The 23,199-nt window shown below is 36.3% G+C and overlaps 1 protein-coding gene across 5 annotated transcripts in view; it reads left to right on the top strand.

Moving 5' to 3' along the window:
- Cpq (carboxypeptidase Q) overlaps nt 1–23,199 on the top strand; it is a 368,009-nt gene that overhangs the window by 68,385 nt on the left and 276,425 nt on the right. For all 5 annotated transcript variants that reach the window (XR_779292.2, XM_010619585.2, XM_019206825.2 and 2 more), the window contains exon 3: nt 21,181–21,388. Coding sequence is in view for 4 of the 5 variants with exons in the window: in XM_010619585.2 (XP_010617887.1) it covers nt 21,181–21,388 (208 nt within the window). In the remaining variant the exon portion in view is untranslated. The remainder of the gene's footprint in view (nt 1–21,180; nt 21,389–23,199) is intronic.

Here is a 23,199-nt window from a genome sequence, read left to right as displayed (position 1 = left end):
TATTATTCTTGACTACCTTACTCCGGTCAGTACTCTTAGATATAACTAATAGTTTGAATTTGAGGTATATTTGCCCACATTTTCCTATATGCACTGCCATACATGTATATGTAGTTTTGTGTTTTTTTCTGATAACTCAGAAATCTTAGAAATCTTTTTGAGTCAATGCACTAACAGTATATTGCTTTTATTTCCTGGTTTTTTTTCTCTTGATTGTCATTTATATATTTCTGACTCATTCTATGCCTAAAATTTTTTTGTCTTTGCAGTTCTGAGGATTGAACACAGGGTCTTGTGCATGCTAAGCGAGTATTCTGCCCAAGCCCCTAGCCCCTAACTATGCCCCAGATCTTTTGTTTGAATGGAAAATATTGTTTTAAGAAGCAAAAGTGGCTCCATAGGTTTACCTATCTTATGCTAGGCAGTTCAAGTCGAGGGGCTGATCACCCTAATCCAACACAACTAGGTTGCATCAGGATAGCATGCGATTTCCTTAGGACTCAGACTACATCTCATTATGTTTCTGGAGCATGGGCTTCCAGGGGTTTTGATTGAGAGCCCTGTCAGTCTTTGTCACCTTAGCACTGAGAAAATATAAACTTACTGGTCTGCTTTTGAAAGATTTTAGTTTAGCTCTTTAATATTCGAAAGATTTGAACCTCAGCACTTGACAAATTACCTGATAAGGAGACCAAATCTGTGTTCAAGTCCCTCAAATGCCCAGTTTTGTCTCTGATGTCATGTCGTATGTGGTGGCCAGGGGATTTGCTACTTTCTCTGTTCCAAAAGCTTCTTTTTTCTGCCTGGCCCATCTTGAGATCCACCCTCTACTGTGAGCCAGCTCAGGAGTGGCCTGGGTCCCCATGGGTAACTGATTGTCCTCAACTCACCGCAGAAACCTTTTTTATCTACAATTTTACTTTTTAAAAATACTTCTTTGCTTCATTCATTCTCTAATGTCAGGGATTTTTTTTGCAATTTGTTTGACTTTTTAAGTTTTTTTTAATTGTGAATGTTGTCCTGCTACAAGCAACTCCATTATAACTCAGAAGTAGAACCTCTCCCTCTTTGTTTTCATTTATACAGACTATATCATTACATGGTAGTAGGGCCATTTCCTTGTTTTATATATATGCTGTATATTTCCAATTTTTCACACCTACACTCTTACAATTAAAATCCAAATATATGCTTGTGGCAATTACTAATATCTGGAATTTCTGGATTGAAATACATGAACTTTTAATTAATAAAGATTGCCAGTTGTTCTCTAACAAGGCTTGCATTTAAGCTACAGAGGCTTCCTTTCCTATAAACCAATGCTCCTTACATCTGGGTCTGCTCTAGTAGCTTCGACCTCATGCTAAGCTACTCTTCTAGGAACGCTGGGAGCCTCTCATTCTCAGGAACTCTGAGTGCCTTTGGTATCACCTGTTGTGCTGCCCCCACTATCCTCACTGATGCCCTCCTGAGGCACATTTAATACTTTCACGGTGTGTTAAATAATCATGCAGTAGATAACAAGAGTGCAACACATTCTCTAAGACATCAGGGGAGTGATATAGCCACTGAAGAGGTTTTTAGTAGGAAAAACAACAACAACAACAACAAATCACCAAGAATAGCATATTTCCAAAGCAGGCAATTTCCCAGTGGAAAAGCTTAGCTATTATTGCATTGAAAGAATACTGGCCACAGTTACAAAGCTGTAGGGGATGCTTTTTATTCATATCAGTGATTTTCCAACATGCTTGCTATAAAATCAATCTTTTAGATGGTTTACTTAGTGTGTTTGAATACCCTTTTCATTTCCCTGAGCTTCTTGGCCCAGTAGCGGTTCTTTCCTTGACAGGGCTTGGGGAATGAGGAGGTGCTTTCTCTAGACAGACATTTATTGTTGCTGAGTGATGGTAGATGTTGCAACTATTGAACATGAGGATGGGATGTATTCAGCCTCCAGTTCTTAGGTTGGACCTGCTGAGAAAGATCTGTTTGGTCTCTTTTCACTTCAAGAGGAATTAAGCTCTTGGCTGAATAAGTAGGTTGTAGGGTAAGTCTTAGGCTGCTGGACATTTAACCTAAGATTCTAAAGTAAAATCTTTATTCCTTTCCTTCTTTTCAATGGCTTGGCTTTTGGCAATATTAATATACTCTGGGTTGTATTGAAATAGGAAGCTACAAAGCTTATTTTCCAATCTAGTACACAGATTTTCAATATGACCATCTTGGTAACAAATTCTGGTTTATTTTGAATTAAGAATTTGAATTTTGGTTTTTGTGCTACCAGGGAGAAGTCAGAAACAAAGCAGTCTTTCTTCTGGAATCATTTCTTCACCAGTTAGTAAGCAATTGTTAAAATCCCTACTGTGCATTTGACATGAGACTTTGGGTTGGTGATAGAAAAATGAATACAGCTTCTTTGTTGATGCAGCGTCATAGATATAATTTTACATTGAAATTCTAAGCAACATGAGCATCTTAGAATAGAAGAAACAGAAACTAAACAAAATTACCATAGTTGGGAAAGAAATTATTTGCCTTTTACAGGAATTTAAAATCTTAAATTTAAAATTGGGAAGAAGAGTTGCAAGGGGCAAAATGTTAATGGAATGAGGACAGCACTCAAAAGACAAAATTAGTGGAAAGGGGAAGGAGAAGCGGGATTGAGGAAGGTGGTTTAGATCACTAGACTTTCAAGATCTTCTGTCTCTCAATGAGCACACTGTGACCTCAAAGACGTAAATGCATGACTAGGATATCACTGGGCTGTGACACAGTGTTCACATTCTCACTTCTCTTGCTAATTCTGGCATCAGAAGTTGTTTGCAGAGAACAGTGCTCGACAGTATACAGAGATACATCTGAAACAGAGGTTTCTATTCTTAAGCAATCGTGATATGTTTAGATTGAGATTTGTTCATTAAACAAAACTTAGAGATTCCTCAGCATATCTGGCAGGCAGTGCTCACCACAGTAGGCATGCCTGTGACCAACACACAGGTCTACTTCCGTTAATGAGAAGCCCACAGAGAGGGCATGCTGGGCTAGAGCATGCCACGATAGGAGGGAGGAATAAATTACCTTGCTGAAGCCACTGGAGCTTTGAGGTTCTATTAGAATTTAATCCTAAAAAATTCAGGACGACAGGAAATAAATGAATTGGAGCTTAGTTTGTGGGATTGCAGATCAATAGCGGATAGAAAAATACAAAGGAAGTACCCATGGAATAAGGGAGGGAAGGAAGAAGGATGGTCTGGGTTTGGGGCCCAATCCAGCTAGAGATGTCAGGTAAATGGAAATAAATTTTAGGAGCTTGAAAGAGAAGTTTAAGTTGGAGGCTTAGACTTGTGGCAGGAAGCAGGTCTTCAGATGGCTCTGACTGTTGAATTTTCAAAGGATTAATACAGGCAGAGGAGGCAACGAAGATAATGAAGGTGGACAGAAAGAGATGTATGACAAAGGTGAGGGATTAAAAGGAAGAAGAATTGAAGCTAAAATGGCGAGGCTTATTTCTTTAGCACGTGGCAAGAAACATGGAAATGGTAAAGGAATGCCAAGGCATCTTTATAGTGAAGAATGTGGTGATCATGTGTCTGCTTCATTAATGATTATTGTGCTCTTTTTCTAGTGGTTGAGAGAAAGCTTTGATTCTAATTTGGAGGGTTGTTTTCCATTTTTAGTGCTTGGTTATGGCTTTGTTGCGTTTTTCTCAGGTAAGCAGCTATATATCAAAGTGGGCCACAGACAGAATTTCAAGGAATTCCATGGAAGAAAGTCTTGATTGGAAAGTCACCTCATGGCTTTCAGAGTTGTAAGCTGATGATCATGCTGCTTAAACAACAAACTGTGAAGACTGAGAATTCATAGATGATTTGAGTGTTGGCTTCAAAGTTACTAACTAATCAGACTTGACATATCTCAGTATTATGCATAATTCTTACTGGACATCGTGGTCATAGGTCGTATAGTAAGCGACTATAACTGGCAGTGGCCAATAATACTTTTGTCTGGACACATGCTAGATGTTTATAGGGATAATTATAAGAAGAATGATATCAAGAAATGTAAAGGAAAGAGTGGATTGTACAAGGGGTAGGGTGGGGAGATAGAGGACACCACCTCCCTCTCACTTCCTAATAAGCTTGTTCTCTAATCAGAGGTCTGAAGTGCCTCACTCTGTCTACATGAACTAGGCACCTACTGTGTCTGTCCTGTTCCATTTTCCACCATTTGGGGCTGGGCTTTGCTAGCCACACCATCTCAGTTGCAGAGGATTAAAAAATAGTATCCTTTAGTGTTCTTTGATTTTTAGAAAATTCTTGGAAATTTTATGCATGACCTCTACACCAAATGCTATGTTTTCCCTTTTCCCTAACAAGATAAGGAGGTGGCAGGCCACAGAAACTTCAGAGCTATAAGCTGGGCTCATCAGAATTCTGCAGAGGCAGGTGTTCTTAAGGGTTACAGAAACCTCCCACAGGACACTGTACAGAGCAACTGTGTGTACACCAGCTCTGTGTTCTATGTTTTCATAATGTAACCATGTAGTGTGGGATCATAAGAGACCCCATAGGATCTCAAACCATGATGGCAAACTAATGTGCCAAATCTTCCAAACCTAGAACAGTGCCTAAATAAATGCTTGTTACATGAATTTTGAGTAAGTATCTTTATTGCAGGGATATCTAAAAAGTGCATCCTAGATATCCTAAATCTGCCTGACCTCTGTATTTTCAAATGTAAGGAAATGAGCACTAAAGCTAAAGGGAGGAACGTGATGGGGTATGAAGCATAGCATAGGTGGGCATGGTATGGCTCTCCATGAAACACTTATTGTAGGTACTCAAATTCCATTTCCTCTCACTGTTAGTCCAGTGTCCATCATTTTTCTGGCTAGTGGTATCTACTTTATGGGATTATTGTGATAAGTAAATAAAACTTTGGAGGACATGATTGGTGAATTCTAAGTGACAATTAAAATGTTGGGTATTATTGATATTCACATAGTAAGAACATTATAAAAGTAGAAGCATGGCTGTAGGTGGGGTCTGTGGAGGAAGGCATGAGTGAAATGTTGGGGCTCTGGGCTCTGAATGTGTAGGAATGCAGGCAGCTCCACAGCATAGAGTAATAATCATGGCTGCCATTTGTAATTACAGTTGCTGGACATTTTGTACATAGAGTATTTTGAAGGCCCAGCAGCTCTCCTTGCTAAGTATCATCTCCATTTTACAGATGCGAAATCTGAAGCTAAGCCTGGTTACTCTAGGTCATATTGTTAGCATCAAAGCTGGATTGGAACCTTGGTTTTTTTAGGTTCACATGGCAACTCTCCTCTAGGATTCAAAATAAAATCAACATTCCTTGGATGTTGTCAGAGTTCTATGCAGTCTGAGCCCCTGAGAAGACTGGTCTGCTCACTAAGTGAGACCCTGTGAATTGGTCTGGAGTAGAAAGGCGGAAGCTGAGATTAAGCCAGCACAGTTGTCTCTGTCTTGAGGAGAAAGAGCAGAGGAGGAGGCTCTGCACACATCGGATTTGACCTTAAGCAGTGCACTGATGTGTACCCCAGTGTCTCCTGCCTTGTTCCTGCCAACTCTGCAGGACCTGTTTAGGTGTTTGTGGTCAATAAGTTTCCCTCTGGAGGTTGGTCTCTTATTGGGTTCCTGTTTCACTCAAATTCAATTCATTTGGCTTTGAAGGGCTTGCAGCATGCCTTTGCCTCTTAAACTGAACTTTTTCTAGAATTGCTGTGTGACTGATTCTTGGTCCTACTTCGTTAGAAATTCAGATGATGCTGATTTTAAATAGGCCCGTGAGGTTAGAGAACTGTTAGAGAAAGCACAGATAAAGAGAAGTTAAATTTTTCCTAAACTTGAGTTGTGAGTATTAAATTCATCATTCTTCAGTGGTGGACATAATATAGGGAATAATGTATATCTTTTCAACTCAGTCAACAACGTTTAATAGCCTACTGTGTATGTTTTAGGGTTCATACTAAGTGTTAAATGCACAAAGGTTCATGGCTGTCCTAGAAAATGGGGAGGAGAACCTGAGTGTGACATATTGCTTCTGATACAAATCTGAAGCTTTTACAAACAATGTGAATTTTTTTTCCTTAGAAGTCAGGAATTGCATTTGTTTTATTCACGAATGTAGCGCCCATTGTCTCACACAAAACCCAGGTCAGTTAGGCCCTTGTTAGGCATTTTTTAAAAAATTGATTTAACATTTCTAATTGCATGATCAAATGGTCAGAATGAGTTAATGTATCTCATAAGTTCTTTTTCCTCTCTTGAAGTGGGCTATAAATTTTTGTTTTCCAAATTCTCCAGGGTACTCAAATGTTTAAATTCTGGTAATTGGTAGATGAACTTAGCCACAGATTTGATGAATGGTTTATTTCTAATAAAAGCAGAAGGCTCATGACAAGCTCATCAAATTGTTGGCAGTTTTAAGGCATTTACTAGGTAGATTAGAAAAATGTCTGAGCAAATGAGTCCAATTAGATTATGTCATATTCTTGGAAAACAACTAGGAAAGAAACCTTTAAAGTTATGTATGTCTTGTTATTTAAAAGCAGAAATTACCTGTAAAGTGAAAAGATTATGGAGATTTGATTAGATATGTAATGGTATTTTTGTACAATTTTACGAGATTTGTAGGTGTTAATTTCTCATAAAAGTTAAAATATAGCACAAAATTTAGAAATAATAGTATCCATTCAATTACTAAATTTTTAAGAGTCACTTTCCATCTATTTTGGACGATTTTCCTTGTCCTTTCCTTCTAAAATTCATACCCTAAATTTAAAGCTACATCTCACCACAATTGTTTATGAAATCTATTAAATCTTACAAAATGCTCTGGTGCAATGGGAAACTACAGCAAGTATTAGAGCTTTAATGTTTGAAAAGTGTTTTAATCAGTGATGGATTTCCAATTATTTCCAGCTGAATCTTGAATCTTTAGGCCTGAGGCCTTAAAAACACACTATCCAAATGTTTATAAAATGCCTTTTTACTATGTCCTATTTATGCTTTGACTTTGCAGTTAAAAAATACATGTTCTCACTTCAGAGTACCACATGAAAATATTTTACCTCAACTAAATAGTACAATTGAGCTGCCAAACAGTCCATTGTTCCCTTTCCCTTCTGCCTTAGGATTTGTTCCCTGTCATCACCTATTTTCTGCATGACACAAGACAAGAATTCAGTCTTGTTTGTGGAATTTCACATAATTGCTAAATTCTCAGTGGTGCTTCTTATACTTCCCTTTTCTTTACTGTTTTACTGAAGAAGCACTTTCTCCTTGAAAGAAGAGTTTAATTCATCAATTTCTTAAGCCACATTATGAATTCAATCTATGCAAAATGAATGTAGGAATATCTAGTAATTCCTCAAATCTGATCCTCTGAAAAATCTGTCTGCTTAACTAATCACAATTCGTCAGTATACTACTACTTAACAAAGGTGTCTGCAGAAACGGATAGAAAAAGGGGAAATAAGACAATATTAGAGCTGACATTTTACATTCAGGTTGAGAGGTTTCAAAAGCAGCTGGACTTACAGTTTTTAAAAGGAACTTAAACCATCATATAGGTTGGTGTCATCTTAGCTTAAAATTCTTCATATTTTTATTATAAATATAATATTTATTCTTCTTACAAATTTATAAAATGTAGAAAAGTAAAAAATAATCATGATCTTACCACCCAGATAAAACCACTTTTACTTTTTCTTCTATTTATATCATGTCATGTTTTGCTATATAAATTTATATATTTACAAAATTGGGGTACAAGTATTTGCAAAATTTTGAAACATGCTTTACGTGTTTTTCTTAAATATTCTCCAAAATATAGTTTTGGGGACTGAATAGTTATGTGTTATGACTTTAACCATCCTTTGTATAGTTTGCCTGTCAAGTCCAAAAGAAAAAGCATTGTTATTTTCTCTGTTATCTAAACATTATTTCTATTAGCCCCTATTCCTTTTATTCCTTGTGCACAAAATTTCATATTGCTTATCATAGTTTACATGCAACTTGGCATTTTCTCTATATGATATCATACATTTTCATGTTATTTTCTAGGCTTCATAATTAATGCTTTAGTGACTGTAAAATATTCCATTGAAATTGAACACCATAATTTGTATTACAATTTCTTCATTATTGAGTTTTTAGTGTGTTGTAATTTTTAAAAATACTTTTGGGATAAATTTAAATCAATATTGCTGTGTAAATAACTCCTAGGTCTAAATGAATGTCCTAATGCAGGTGCCAGTGATGTAAATAAACATTTCTAATGCTTGTCGTTTGAAATTGTCCTTAGAATCCATTGATGAGTCACAAATTAAAAACCAATCTCATTACTTTATAACGTATCTTGGCTTAGTTCCAAATCATTCATTCATCATATTTGGCTGTGTCCAAAAATCAATTCTAATTTTAAAGCACCAAATTTTGCCTTCATTTAGACCATTTGGAAGACTGCCGGATGCTCTGAAGGCAAATATCAAATGAAAAATTCCCCAAATGTCTAGAGCAATGGACCATTACTGCAGTAATGGTGGAGCCTATTGTAGTACTGGCTCCAGAGGGAGAACACTCCTGTTATGTGAATATGAGTAGTTCTGTGGCCCTGGCCATTAAATCTTTAACTTGAGTTCTTGAGAGCAAGGACTGATTCTTTCATGATGTTTCCATTAGTGTTGTACACATAGGATATACCTATGTGTGTTTGTGAATGACTCTAGAAATGAACATCCTGTACTGAGAGTGCTTTTATCCCATGGACAAGCGCCTATCTTTTAATAAACCCTTTCTTCTGGTGAAGGCCCAGACTCCCCAATACTCTAGACCAAAGGCATTAGAATCACCTTGGAATTGGCTTGAAATAAACATTTCCTGGTTTCCACTGAACCAAAAATTCTACAGGTTGAATTCAGCAGTCTGTTTTAAGCAAGCCTTCCATGTTATTCTGACAGTAATACATGATCAGTAGTAGTAAGGTTTGCCTGAAGTAAAGTTCAAAGGGATGATGCTGTGATGAAAGAAAGTTGGTGTTAGCAGGAGCCAGGTTGGCAGATTGAATAAATGTATTCAGAGAGCCATTAAGGAACAGAAAGTGTGCTGTAGACAGTAGAGACACAAAAGCAAGACAAATAATGTCTGAGTTCTCATAGAGCCGATGATATGGAAGAATAAAGATGCGTAGGTGGATTGTAAATAAATACAGTGGCATGTGATATTTCAGTAAAAACCTGTGTGTCACATGTGCAATGATGATGGTAGCCACCATTTATGAACCATATGTTGTGTCAGGCACAGTGCAAGCTCTGGACATTACAATTTATTGTTTTTTAATCTACCTCTCAGAAATAAAAGACTCAAAAATATTGTGGGGCCTGAATAGGTTCACTTCAACCTGGAAAGAATAAATATCTGGTCTGAAGCTTCTCCGTTTCTTGTTTAGAACACTTGACCTAGTAACGGGTTTTGTATTTGTCAGTTCACGCCACAAATGAGTATTTTGGCACCTATCTCAGGTATAATGTGAAGATTAAATCAGATAGTATATGAAATTGCTCAATTCAGTCTATGTCACAAATACATAATAGGTATTATATTAGAATCTCTATAATAGATCATTTTTATTGGTATTAGCAATCGTCATCATCATCATCTTTATCATCATCAGAGTGGTGAGTGGCTATATGGTAAGATTTGATAGAGTTAAGAGCACGACTCAAATCAGATTGCAAGGGTTCAGTTCTAGCTTTGTCAAATTCTAGATGTGTGACCATGGCTTAGCCTCCTTGTGTTGCAATTTTCTAAAATAGGGGCAATTCTAGACCTCTTTCCATAGGATTGCAGTCTTTGTGAGAGAATTAAAGCATGGAAGACACAGACCAGTGGCAGGAACATAGCAAGTGCTCAGTAAGTGCCAGCTGTGATGTCATTGATCTGGACTGCTCCACTGACTCTTAGAAAGCCTGACGTTTCTCTGTGGTGTTTCATGGTTTTGATAGAATGGTATACACTTTCAGGGTCTATGAAGCAACTTCTTTATCACTTGTCCTTAAATCTGTGGGGTCAAAACTTACTACATATTTGAGTAAAAGACTTCTCCATGATAGCTAAAAATAATAATCAGAAAAAAGCTAATACTAAACCAAGATGTAAAAAGTACCCAAGGACCCATGTGTACTGTACTGGCACACACCTATAATTCTAGCTAGTTAGGAGGCTGAGGCAGGAGGATTGCTTGAAGGCAGGATTTGAAAGTCAGCCTGGACAACATAGCAAGACGCTGTATCAAAAGCAAAATCAAAGTTTATTCATTTTTACTTCATGGAAATATATCATCTAAGCAAACATACTGATAATGTTGCACAGATGCTGTTTATATATATTGTTTTTCTCCTTTGAAGTTACTAAGTTCTTCACAGAGTTTTTATCTGTGCCAGCCATTTCTTCAGAATTAATTATTGCCCTTTTGTATCATTGTGTAGAATAGAGACCTTATATGTGACTTTGGTAAGGAATAGAAGACCGCAATATGTATCATTTACCCGTGAGGCTAATAAGATGTACACAAACATGAATAAACAGTTCAAACACTGCCAGATGTGTGGGAAGAATCCTTGAACATAAATATGATTGGCAACGGGGAAATATCAGCATTCCAGTTCTGCGTGGATGGTACATTGCCTGGCTGGCACTGTAGAAGGATTCAGCTCCAACTATATCCTGTAACTGACAGTGGAAGAAAAAAACATTGATATTTTTGTATTAATTTGGCATAAGTGCTCAAATGCCTGTGAGTTTGAATTGCAAGTATTCAAATTGCTACTGTGATAGCTTTAGGCTTTGCTTCCAGTTTTTTTGCCAGTGTGGCACATACTTTAAAAAAATTTAATTCCATTTATTGGTAAGGCTGCAGTTTACTTGATTGCAGTTTTAATAGGATAACTGAAAATTTTCAAAGAAATAAGTCACCATTAGCTCAGTTTACATTACTGTAAGTTCATGTTTGACCTTTATCATGTGCATACTGTGTCCAGTTCTTTTATTTTTACCTGGGGTTATTTCATCTCCATAGTTCCATGTGTTGCTTTTGGAAATTTACATGCCAAAAGTCTTCCATTTTGCTGCTGCCTCTTCTGAAGGTCTCCTGTCTGATTTCCTCTAGAAATGTTGTGGAAACATTTCTATACTGCAAACATTTAGTACATATAATTTCTTTTTATACTGCCAAGAAATTTCTTCTTCAAAGCAAAACAACCAGAACAAATAAAGATTTTTAAAAATAGATTGTGCTGTATATTGGGAGGTTTCACTCTAGAAAGATAATTGGCAGTGGCAGTATCAGGGGATATGTGTACAATTTTTCCCGCAGTTCACACAATATTAGCTTTCGTTTTAATTTAGGTGTGTAATGGCATCTTAGAGTAATTGCAGTTGGTATTTATTTACTTGGTATGTTACATTTATGAAAGAAAAGGTTTAATATTTATAACTTTAAAATACATAAGGCATTGATATATCTACTGGGGCCATTGCAACATTGGGAACGTGTTTGGCTACAGATAAAAGACAGTTTGACTAATGATAGCTATATTAGGATTCTCTAGAGAAACAGAACCAATATGGTGTGTGTGTGTGGGGGAGAGAGAGAGAGAGAGAGGGAGGGAGAAAAGAAGGAGAGAGAGACAGACAGACAGAAAGGCAGAATGATAAAAAAAATCAGTGAGAGAGAAAGTGAGAGAGTATTTTATTTTCAGGAATTGCCTCACTTTATTATGGAAGTTGACAAGTCCCAAGATCTGCAATGGCAAGCTGGAGATCCATGAGAACTGATGTAGTTCTAATCTGAATGTGTAGGAAAGAGAACTGGTAGAAATAGTATCATGAGTTCAGTCTGAAAGCAGAACACTGGTGTCCAGCTTAATCAGGCAGGAGTTACACTTCCTCAGCTTTTTGTTGTACCCGTGCCTTCAGTTGATTATGATGCCAATCCACACTGGGAGGGCAAACTGGTTTTCTCAGTCTACTGATTCAAATGGGAAGCCCATCCAGAAACACCTTCACAGACACATCTAGCATAATGTTTGACCAACGGTCTGGATAATTTGTGGCTTTGTCAAATTGATACATAAAATTAACCATCGTGGTGGCTTAGAGAAATAGGGTTTTTTAAAAAACTATACTTAATAGTTAGCCATGGTGGGCATCTGGTTGACGGTGCTGAGAGACTCTGAGGTTCTTTCTATCTGTCTGTTTATCCATCCAGGCCTGCATTCTCATGCTTGTGAATGTATGGTCACAAGACAGCTGTTTCTTCTTCAGGCTTCCATCTTTGTTCTAACAGGAGAAGAAACTGTAGGGAAGAAGGGTGGGAGAGCTTTCATCTCTCAGCCTTTGCCTTTATATTTGGGAAAGAAGTGTTTCCTAGACACCCCTGCCTCCTCCTTCTGACAGAACCACATCATGCACTCACCTACTTGTGAGGGAAGCTGGGAGAATGGGCATCTGGATAGTTAGCCTCTTTGTAGAGGAAGGAAAAGGAGAAAGTACTTGCAAATGGTGTTGGATGAGCCATGCTACAGTTACTCGTCACAACCTCTAAAAAGAATCTGAATATAGTTTTAGTCAGCTCAAAATATTTTGTACAGTAAGTTTTAATTAGCTGTATATGTCACATTCTTTCAATGTGCTTTTGTATTAAATATATTATTTTTGAATCTTTTGAAATCACATATTCTTTTGGAAAAAGGTTAATTTTAAGTCTTCTTATATATTTCATCCTTGCTTATATTTTACATTTTTTAAAGATTTGAAATTATATTAATATTTATATACTTTTTTCTTTTTTTACATTTTCTATGTTTTCTTAAAATAAATGTGGAATCCATATTCTATTTATTAGTTACATATTTTGGTGATTGGTCTTTGTATTTCAAAGTCCAATAGGACAGTGTTATTTTAGATAAACATTCTGTATTGCTTATTCTTTGAATACATTTTGCTATCAAACACATTTAGCATGTGTATATTCATAGAATACAAAGGTATAGTAGAAATTGTAAATGTTAAAAATATGATAAAACCTATAAGTTCTTGCTGCGCAAAGAAGAGTTACCCACGTCCTTGACTTTTTTCTTTTTTCTATTAGTACACGTTTGCAGTACATACAGTTTAGCTCTGACTTTTGACAAGCTCATATTCAATATGCCACATTTAAACACATCCTCACAATATAATGTGGTAAGGCCTATGGACAGAGATGTAGAGGGGCATGTGGTGCACAGGGAATAACTGTGACTCTACTCAGATTGTTTGCAGAAGGCTCTACAGAGGAAGGGCCATTTAGTTGAATCTTGAAGGAAAATGTCCAGTTGTTGACATTAGGAGGGAACAGTTAAGATAGAGACAGAGGGGTGTGCTGAGGGTCTACATTGCTAAAAGGCAAGGTAAGTCATCCTCTAAGAGTGGTAGGAAGTTAGCATCGGAGAGAAACTAGGGTTCATGTAGGGAGTGGCAGGGGCTGGGGAGCAAATGGATCATGGCCAGATTATAACAATCTTTGTACACCACTTTTGCAACTTATTTTCTGGCAATAGGAGCCAGCAAAGCCATCTCTACATTGGGATGTTGGGAAACACTGTTGCTAGTGTTATTTTAACAAGCTATATTGGAATGCCACAAAGGGTTTTCTTGTCTTGGTCTTCCTTGAAGGAAAGCAAATTGATATGTCGCAAAATGTATTTCCCCAGTAAGTCTATGAAATGATCAAAGTGCTATGTGGACAACTTTGGGAAATATTTAGTTAAACATACTTCTTAACAATATTATTTCTCCAAGTGTGTGATAGGCTCATGTGTATCATGATATCCCCAAAGTGGGAAATAACACCCGATATTTTAGGGTTTGATAGCCATGAATCTTCTTTGCCTTATGAGATTCCTTATGTCTACTATTCTGTGATCCATACATCACTGAAAATGCAGCTCTTGTGTTTCTCCACATATAACACACAGCAAAACAAAATCAGAAAGATAACAGGGAAATAGGGTATTTTCTGATGTTGAGTTTGGGTTACAAATGAAATAACAAAAACTAACATTTATGTTATATTTTCTTGCTGACAAAATATTAAGCATAGCCATTTAAAATTTTCTTTTACATTTGTTTTACAGGCACATACCTCTTTATGTTGGAGACTTCTGTGTTTTAGAGAAAAAAGCCAAAATTTTTTTCCTATTTTTGAGAATGTTGAAAGTATTCAGTTCTATTCCCCTTTGCATCTTGACCACGTTCCTTCTTTTTCATACTCCTGTGATATTGGCTTCCTTCCTTTATTTTGGAAGAAGCTGCATCTCTCTGACACTGTGTTTCTAAGAATCTTCTACTGAGATCCGTAAAAGAGCCTAAGATATTAAATGTGTCAACTGAGTTTTGTTCATGTGGCCTCAGTCAGCCACGTGCAATACAATCCTTGATTTTGACTTTGTCCTGTCGCTCTTCTGCCATCTCAACTGAACCGTAGAAGTTAGGGATTAAATGTAGTCTCACCTCCTCTCTCTTGAGTAGGTTTTATTTTTTCTTCCTTTCTTCTTATTTGTGGGAGTTGAGAACATTTGAGTGTTCCCTTTGTGAAATTATGTTGTAAATGAGACTTTTTGCTTTTGTGTTGCTAATGACACTATAAAAGTCTGAGATGAATTTACTCTTATTGTTCTTCATGACAGTTGAAAGGCCTGAGATGGATTTACTTTTAAGGTGTTAGACCTATAAGAAATTAATAAATCAATTGTAATTTTCCAAAAGAGTTACTTTCAAACCGATTTTCAAGTCAAACAAGGCTTTCTATTAGGTGAAGTAAGTTGCTCCTTCAATGTTACAAATGAAGAAGTTAAAAAGAAAAAAACTTACAGAAACAAAAGACTTCAGCCTCAAGGGCCCACAGTTCCCAGCCATCCCCACCTCCAGACGCTGTTTATAGGAAACATTTGTAGGCTTTGTCGTGTTGCAAGTAGTTTGTTTCATGTAACCCTGAAAAAAACCTGGGTCTTTCACATAGAGATGTACAATTGTCCCCCTGTTGGATATTTAACATATAAACTGATACCCACTTTCAAGGATTGATTTATGCTTTTCAAATTTTAAAATACCTAGAAACATAAAGTGCCTGGTATCTTTTATAAAACATTAGTCAGGAGTGACTAGCAATAAAGGAGTTTGATTGACGTGTGGTAATCAAGTGGGAAATTTCAACTTTGTTTAACTATCATATGTATTTTTTATAGATAAAAGAAAAATATTCTGCTGGCTTCAAATTATGTCACCTTTTATAAGATATTTGAGAGATTTAATGAAATTTGAGAAGCTGATGTAAGACTCAAATTTTATCCCTCTCCCTGTTTACTTTACATTTGGGATATACTATCTTATACAGCAGACAGAAACAGGCTCTGTTTTTATACATCTCATTAATCAGATCCCTGGAAACATGATTTTTGGTAAGAAAGATTCTCTCCTTGAAAATCTGGAACCTTAAGTCTCTTATTTTGATTTGTATAATTGAAGTTTCATTCAAGATATAATTCACATATTATAAAATTTGCCTCTTGCTCAATTCTGTAGTTTTTAATATATTCCTAGAATTGTGCAACCATCATCACTATCTAATTTTAGAACATTTCAGCATCCCCAAGAGAAATCCCTTACCCACTAACATTCACTCACATTCCTCTCTTCCCCATAACCTAAAATTTATTTTCTATCTCTGCAGATTTTTCTCTTCTGGACATTTCATGTAAATGGGATTTTACAGTGTATGTTGTTTTGTGCCTGATTTCTTTCACTTAGGATTGTGTTTTCAAGATTCATCTAGGACCGGGGATTTAGCTCAGTGGCACCGTGCCTGCCTCACAAGCACTAGGTCCCAAGTTTGATCCCTGGTGCTAAAAACAAAGATTCATCTGGAGTATATACCAGAATATTATTTTTATTGCTAATATTCCATAGTATGGCTACAGTGCCTCTGTTTATCTATCAGTGGATGGATATTACAGCTATTTCTACCTTTGACAATTAATAATGTTGCTATGAATATTTTTGTCTAAATTATTGTACCAGCATGTATTTTCATTTCTTTTGAATATACACTAAGTTATAGAATTGCCAGGTCATATGGTGAGCATATGTTTAACTTTTTAAGGAATCATCACATTGTTTGCCAAGGTAATATCATTTTACGTTTGCATCAGCAGTGTCCCCTCATCCTAACCCTTTATTTTCACCTGTCTTTTTCATCATAGACATTCTTGTAAGTGTGAAGTAGCTTCTCATTGGGGCTTTGATTTCCTTTCTTTATGGTTAATGATGTGCAGCATCTTTTCATGTGCTAATAACTCATCTGTTTATCTCCTTTAGAGAAATGCCTGCTTATATTCTTTGCTTATTCTTTAATTGGGTTTTCTTTTTATTATTGAGTTGTTAAAAGCTCTTTATATATTTTAAATACTTTCCAACTGATTTTTGTACATTGGTCTTATATCCTACAACCTTGCTGAGTTTCTTAATTTATTTACTTTATCAGATATATGATTTTCAAATATTTCTCCAATTTTGTGGATTTTTTTTTACTTTTTGATCATATCCTTTGAGGCATAAAAGTTTAACGGTTTGACTTTTCAATTTATCTACTCTTTCTTTTGTTGCTTGTGATTTGATACTATGTCTAAGAAGCAATTTCCACACCCAAAGTCATAATTTTTTATAGCTTTGGCTGGTAGGTCTGTTTCATTTTGAATTAGATGTTGTTGTACATGGTATAATGTAGGGGTGCAATGGTATTCTTTTGCACAGGGATGTCTGAGTGGCCCACCACCATTTGTTCTGTCCTCCTATGGATTATCTTGGCATTCTTATTGAAAATTAATTGACTTTCCTTAAAAGGCTTTATTTCTGGACTCTTAATTCTATTCTATTGATTTATGATGTATCTATTCTTATACCAGTACAAGACTATCTTGGTTTGTAATCTTATTTGTAATAAGTTCTGTAATGATTCAGAAATGGGAGTTCTCCAACTTTGTTCTATTTTTTCTAATTTCTATTAATTATTCTCGGTTCTTTGTTTTTCCATATGAATTTGAAAATGAGCTTAGTTTCTTTTTTAAAAATTTCAAATTTTCATAGAGATTACAGTGAATCAACATCAATATTGCCATTTTACTAGTAAGTCTTCTGATCCATAAATGTCAGGTGTGTTTCCATTTGCTTAGATCTTTAACTTAGTTCAACAATGTTTTCTTTAGTCCCCAATGTCTGGGTCTGAAACTTCTGTTGTTAAATTTAGTTTTAGCATTTTATTGTTTTTGTTGCTAATATACATGGAATTGTTTGTTTAATTTCACATTGCTCTTTTCTACTGTAATGTTGTTGTATTATGTCATTCATTGCCACTTGTTCTGGTTTGCACATGGTTGGTGTCCCCACAAAGGTTCACCTGTAAGAAACTCTGTCCCTGGTGTGGGCACCTGGCTGGTGGTGGAACCTCTTAAGATTTGGGTGATAGTGCAAAGCCTTAGATCATTTGAGGCCTGAAGTAGCTTTATGTGACCCTTTGGTAGTTCTTTGGAGAGGATTGATATAAAAGAAACAAGCCTGGCCCCTTCCATCCTCTCTGCCCCTGGTTCAAGATTGTTTGCTTTTTCCCATACTTGCTGCACCACCTGCCACTTAGCATGAAGAACTTATCAGAGCAGAGCTAATTCAGATACTATGCACTTGACTGTCCCACGCTATGGCCTAAATAACTGTCTTCTCTTTGTAAAGTTAACTATCTCAGATATTCCTTAAAGTAATGTAAATCTCATGGCTATACCACTGTACAATTGATATCAGTATTTTGATCTTGTATCTTTAAACTCTGCTGAACTTGTTACTTAGATTTTTTTTTGTAGATTCCTTAGGATTTTCTAAATACAAGATCATATCATCTGTGAATGAAGATAGTTTTACTTTTTCCTTTTCAGCTGGAATTTTTTTCTTTCTTTTCCTTGTTTAATTTTCACGGCTAGAATCTCTAGTACAATTTTGAGCAGGAAGGAGGAGAGCAAACATCCTTATCTTATTTCTAATATCAGGGTAAAAGCGTTGAGTCTTTCACCATGAAGCTTGTTGTTAGGTGTGAGTTTTTGTAGAAACATTTTATCAATTTGAGGAAGGAAGTCCCCTTCATTAGTTTAATTAGTGTTTTCATCATAAAAGGTTGTTAGGTTTTTATCAAATGCTTTTTCAATATCTATTTTGATTATCGCGTGCTTTTTATTTGGTATTATTTTGATAGTAGTGATTAATTTTTGGATATTAAGCTAACCTTGCATTCCTAGGATAAGTCCCATTTGGTTGTAGTGTATATATTTGGTTGTAGTTTATATATTGCTGGATTTAGTTTGCTAGAATATTTTGGAAGATTTTTTGACTTTATATTTACGAGATATACTAATTTCTAGCTTTTACTTTCTTCTGATATCTTTTTCTTGTTTTGATATGAGTAATAATAGCTTTATAGAATGTTCCCTCCTTTTCTGTTTTCTGGAGAGTTTATGAAGAATCTGTATTAATCTTTAAATATTCTCACTCTGATTTTTATGGCTTCCTTTGTAGTTTACCCTTTGCTACTGTTAAATTGCGGGTCAAGGTAGTAAATGGGGAGCAGGAAGATGATGCTTATGCTGATTGGTCCCTCCAGTAGAATTTCACTACAGTGATAGTACAGAACTCTAAATAAATCTGTTGAATCTTAATTTTGCCATCTTTTACTAAACAATGATGGATGTTCTACCACTGAAAGACATGTTTAATTGCTGAAACAAATTCAGAGGCTTTTATATTTTGAATTCAGGACCACAATTAAAAGAGCCTTGCAGAATAATTTCCCCAGGGGAGCCCTGGGTGCACGTCTGGCTCACTGTCCTCACTTTACAAACTCTTACCTGTAACTTATTAGTACAAAATTGTCTAGAAGCAGTATTTAAAAGAGCCTATTAAGAAGTGTTATACTGACCTTCTCTTGAGTAAGAGTCTGAGAACAAGGAGATTTTGTTGAATCCCAGACATAACGTAACATAGTATGAATAACAAATATTTAGATTGTCTTCCTGCATGCTGCAAAGTAATTTTCAAATTCATTAATCACTCTACCACTCAGTGGGAAAAATTAGCACAGAAGAAATAACAACTAATATTTACTAAGTAGTTATGTGCCAAGTACAGTCTTGAATCCTTTTGCATATACTATCTCTATTATTCCTTAGAGCAATATTATGAGACTGCTACTGATATTATTCTTCTTTTTGTTAATGAGTACACTGGAAAACAGAGAGGTAATCTAAGGTTGCTTGGATGCCATGTAGCTGGAGAATGCTGATACCAGGATTTGACTAGGTTATATGTCTCCAGAGCCTTGGTCAGAGGTTAGAGTGCATTACACATATCACAGAACAGAATTACAGATTTAGATCTCTGTTTATAAGTCATTTGCCTCTCTTTTGAAGAGTAATGAGATATGCTCTGAAATGTCTATAGATGGTAGTAATGACGAGATTAGACGGTCTCTGCAGGGATAATGTAATAGGGAAATTAATAAAATACTTCACATTAAATAACTCCAAGAATTAGATGTTACTAGTATCACCTTCTTTCTAGAAGACATTCCTTTTAAAAAGTGGGTAATTTGCCCTAGGCCAAGTGTTAATAAGTGGCATAATCCAGATTTGAATCTAGGTTCTGTTGTTCCAAAAGCTCTGTTCTTATACATATTGCTTTGCTATTTTTCTAACTAAATTGTTTCCTGGAATGTGATCAGAACAAGACAGTCACACAGTGCATGCAGTTATGGATAAAATCAGTCCATTGTGTTTGTCCATGTGGAGTCTGGAATCACTTCTGTGACAGAAACACCAAGTTATGATCTGTAGGAGGGAAATGTGTTGTGGCTGGAGAGAAAAAGACTGTCCTGAAAATGTGAGACAATCAGAAATAAATATGAAAATAAGAAAAGAAAAAAATCAACCTGAAAAGGGAGGCTTTTATGTTTTGTTTTGACAGAAGATGGGAAGTGAAGACTGATAGGTTGCATTATATCTTCAAAAGCTGGTACTGTTTCCAGGGGAAGGACGAGTCAGTCACTGCAAAGCTGAGAGGACCTGGGATGGTTTTCTTTCAGGCACATGGATCTTCTGGTCTGCACCCCTGATGAACTTCAGAGCTCCCTCATCTCTTATTTGAATAAGCGGTTTTAGAAAATCATTTCTATAAACTTCATTAGCAGATACAGAAGCTGAGTCAACAGTAAATTAATATGAACTTCAGTTTTTACATTTCTAGTAATTTAAGAAATCAGTAGGAAAAGTTTGACCAGTTGGGATAGTTTTCCTCATGTATGGTCATAACTATAGTAGTTTTCTTTTTTTTTAATTAAAAAAATATTATTTTTTGGTGCCAGGGATCAAACTTGGGTCCTTGCATTTGTGAGGCAGGCAGTGGTACCACTGGGCTAAATCCCCGGCCCTATAGTAGTTTTCTTTTTCTTGTGGCAATAAAATCAGAAACCTGATTTTATAGTAACACAGATATTTCTCTAGACATCATTATACAGTTTTCCTGTGCAGTGTTTTGCCACCAACCTAGGATTATGTATTTGGATCTCTGTTTGGATGAGAGAAGGAAAGGCCCTCTGCTAGGCAGTCACTGCAGGGCTGAGAGTAACTGGGCTGGCTTTCATCTACGCATGTGGATCTTCTGGTCTACACCTTGGTGGTCCCATATGAACTCCTTGTCTCCTTGTCACCTTGTCACGTATTCATCTCTTGGATGTGAAAGCACTGTTAATATCTTTCAGAGTTTGTGACAATTCCTAACTCTGAAAGATAATCCAAATGATAAAAATATGTTCAGGCTATGTTTTCAATGAGATTGTTATTAAATAAAACTTTCTAAGTTGTTTTTATAAAAAACAAAAATTATGCTTACATCAAAAGCAAATCAATACTGCCCACAGTTCCTGCTCCCCTTACATAAAGGTCAGTGAATTGTCAGTGTGTGAGGGCTTTGGGTCCATTTTAATCTTTAAGGTAACCTAGTGGCTTCTTTTCTCAAGTCCTCACACAGGCATCCAGGAATATCAGGATGGTGTGCCCAAGATCCCAACAGCCTGTATCACAGTGGAAGATGCGGAAATGCTATCAAGAATGGCTCTTCGTGGGAACAAAATTGTCATCCAGCTGAAAATGGGAGCAAAGAGTTACCCGGACACAGATTCCTTCAATACTATAGCAGAGATCGTTGGGAGCAAGTATCCAGAGCAGGTGAACAATGAAGGGGGACGGGCTGTTCTGGTCATGTTTGATTTTTAGAGATACTTTGGGAAAGAGATGATCCTCATAGCCTAAAGATTTATACATATTTTCCCCATTCAATGTTGTAGTACAATGAAAAAGAACCGGACTAATTGAAAGGTAGGGTGGGATGCATAGTGTGGAAATTCAACCTTTGGCCCACTGAGAGTGGTATTTACATATACATGTTTATTGTAATTGAATCCAGGTTAGCATTTGTAATCATATAGGTAGCTAATGCTTACTGTGCTCATTGTGTTAATTATCCTATTTAATGTTTTTGGGGCTCAGTGAAGCAGGGTCTGCTTTCTTCTATAGGCAAGGAAACTAAACTAGATATTAATTTACCTGGCTTGGTTCTACACTGCTAGTAAAAGGACCATCTGAATACTAAACCAAGCTTTAACTCACAGTTTATGTAGTTTCCACATTTTGTTTTTTAAATAGTTTTAGAGACAGATTCAGTTTCTAGTCTAGCTGAATGTTAAGTAACTAAGTTGCTTATTTTCTGAGTTTCAGAGAATTTATTCACAAACAAAGTGATGGCACATAGAGCAAACAGTTAATGTGAAGATGTGATTAGTGTACAACAAATAGCCAATACAGACAGATGTCCACTGACTAAGTTTACTTCACATGACACAAGTATGCAGCAAATAATTTTTATAAATTTTTGGTACAGTCTTTTTTATTAATAGTAATTGAATTCTGAAAATAGAACTTAAAGCTATTCAGAAATTCCCCACTTATATTTTTGTTTGCCAGAGTCAGTGAGATAGAGTAAAAAGTGAACAATAATGTGTTTGGCGATAAAGAAATAAACTTTCTACACAATTCTTGATACAGTCTTCCTGTGTCACCATAAAGATTCATTTTTAGATTCATTTTAGGCCATGGCCTTATCAACCATGGCACCGTAATTATAGGGATAATGGAAAAGCAAAATTTCAGTAGGCCACATGGAATCAGATAGCTATAGAGAAATTATGGATTCAAATGTTGAGCAAAAAATAAGCACAGCCTTTTCAGATAGCTATAGAGAAATTATGGATTCAAATGTTGAGCAAAAAATAAGCACAGCCTCTTGACTCCTTAAGAAACTGTTAGCAGAAGAGCCAAGAGCCTATATCGCAGGCCTTGTATGGTCACACTCCTGAAAGTGTAATCCCTGATGAATTTTTTCTCCAGTCAGTATGTCTAGGAGAGTTTTGCCATCTTCAGGCTAGCAGTTTTGTACATTAAGCGTTTAGGTTTATTTATCATGATTTGTTTGGGGGAAACAGTCTGATTCTGGCCCTGAGGGTGGCAGGTGCATAGCAGGTTAAATGTGAGTTATTAGTATCTTCCTCTGTCTGGAGCAGCCAGGGAGTCTCAGGGTCTTAGGCCAAAGCATTTATGCAGAGATGTGCTTGAGAGCCAGAAAGCTGAGGCAGAGCTGGCTGAGAGCTTCCTGAGAGCTTCCTGAGAACCACTAACATCTTCCAGCTAGTAGAGCTTGATCCTGTTTCGTAGTGTAGCCTAGTTTGTTTTGTTAAAAATCAGTTTTATTGAGGACTAATTTACATAAAGTAAAACTACCAATTTTAGTGGGTAATTGAATGAATTTTGAAAATGTGTGCACTAATGTAACTACTGTTATAATCATGATAGAGAATGCTTCCATCAAAGCTTACCTTGGATACCTTTGCAGCCCATCTCTGGCCTGGAAGCACTGATATCCTCTTTAGGACTTCAGTTCTGTCTTTTCTTGAATTTCACTTATAAGTAGAATGTATTAGCTT

This window comes from Fukomys damarensis, unplaced genomic scaffold (assembly GCF_012274545.1).
Source record: "Fukomys damarensis isolate Sample0158 unplaced genomic scaffold, DMR_v1.0_HiC HiC_scaffold_5, whole genome shotgun sequence".
Taxonomy (NCBI): domain Eukaryota; kingdom Metazoa; phylum Chordata; class Mammalia; order Rodentia; family Bathyergidae; genus Fukomys; species Fukomys damarensis.
This window is presented reverse-complemented; position numbering and strand designations above follow the sequence as displayed.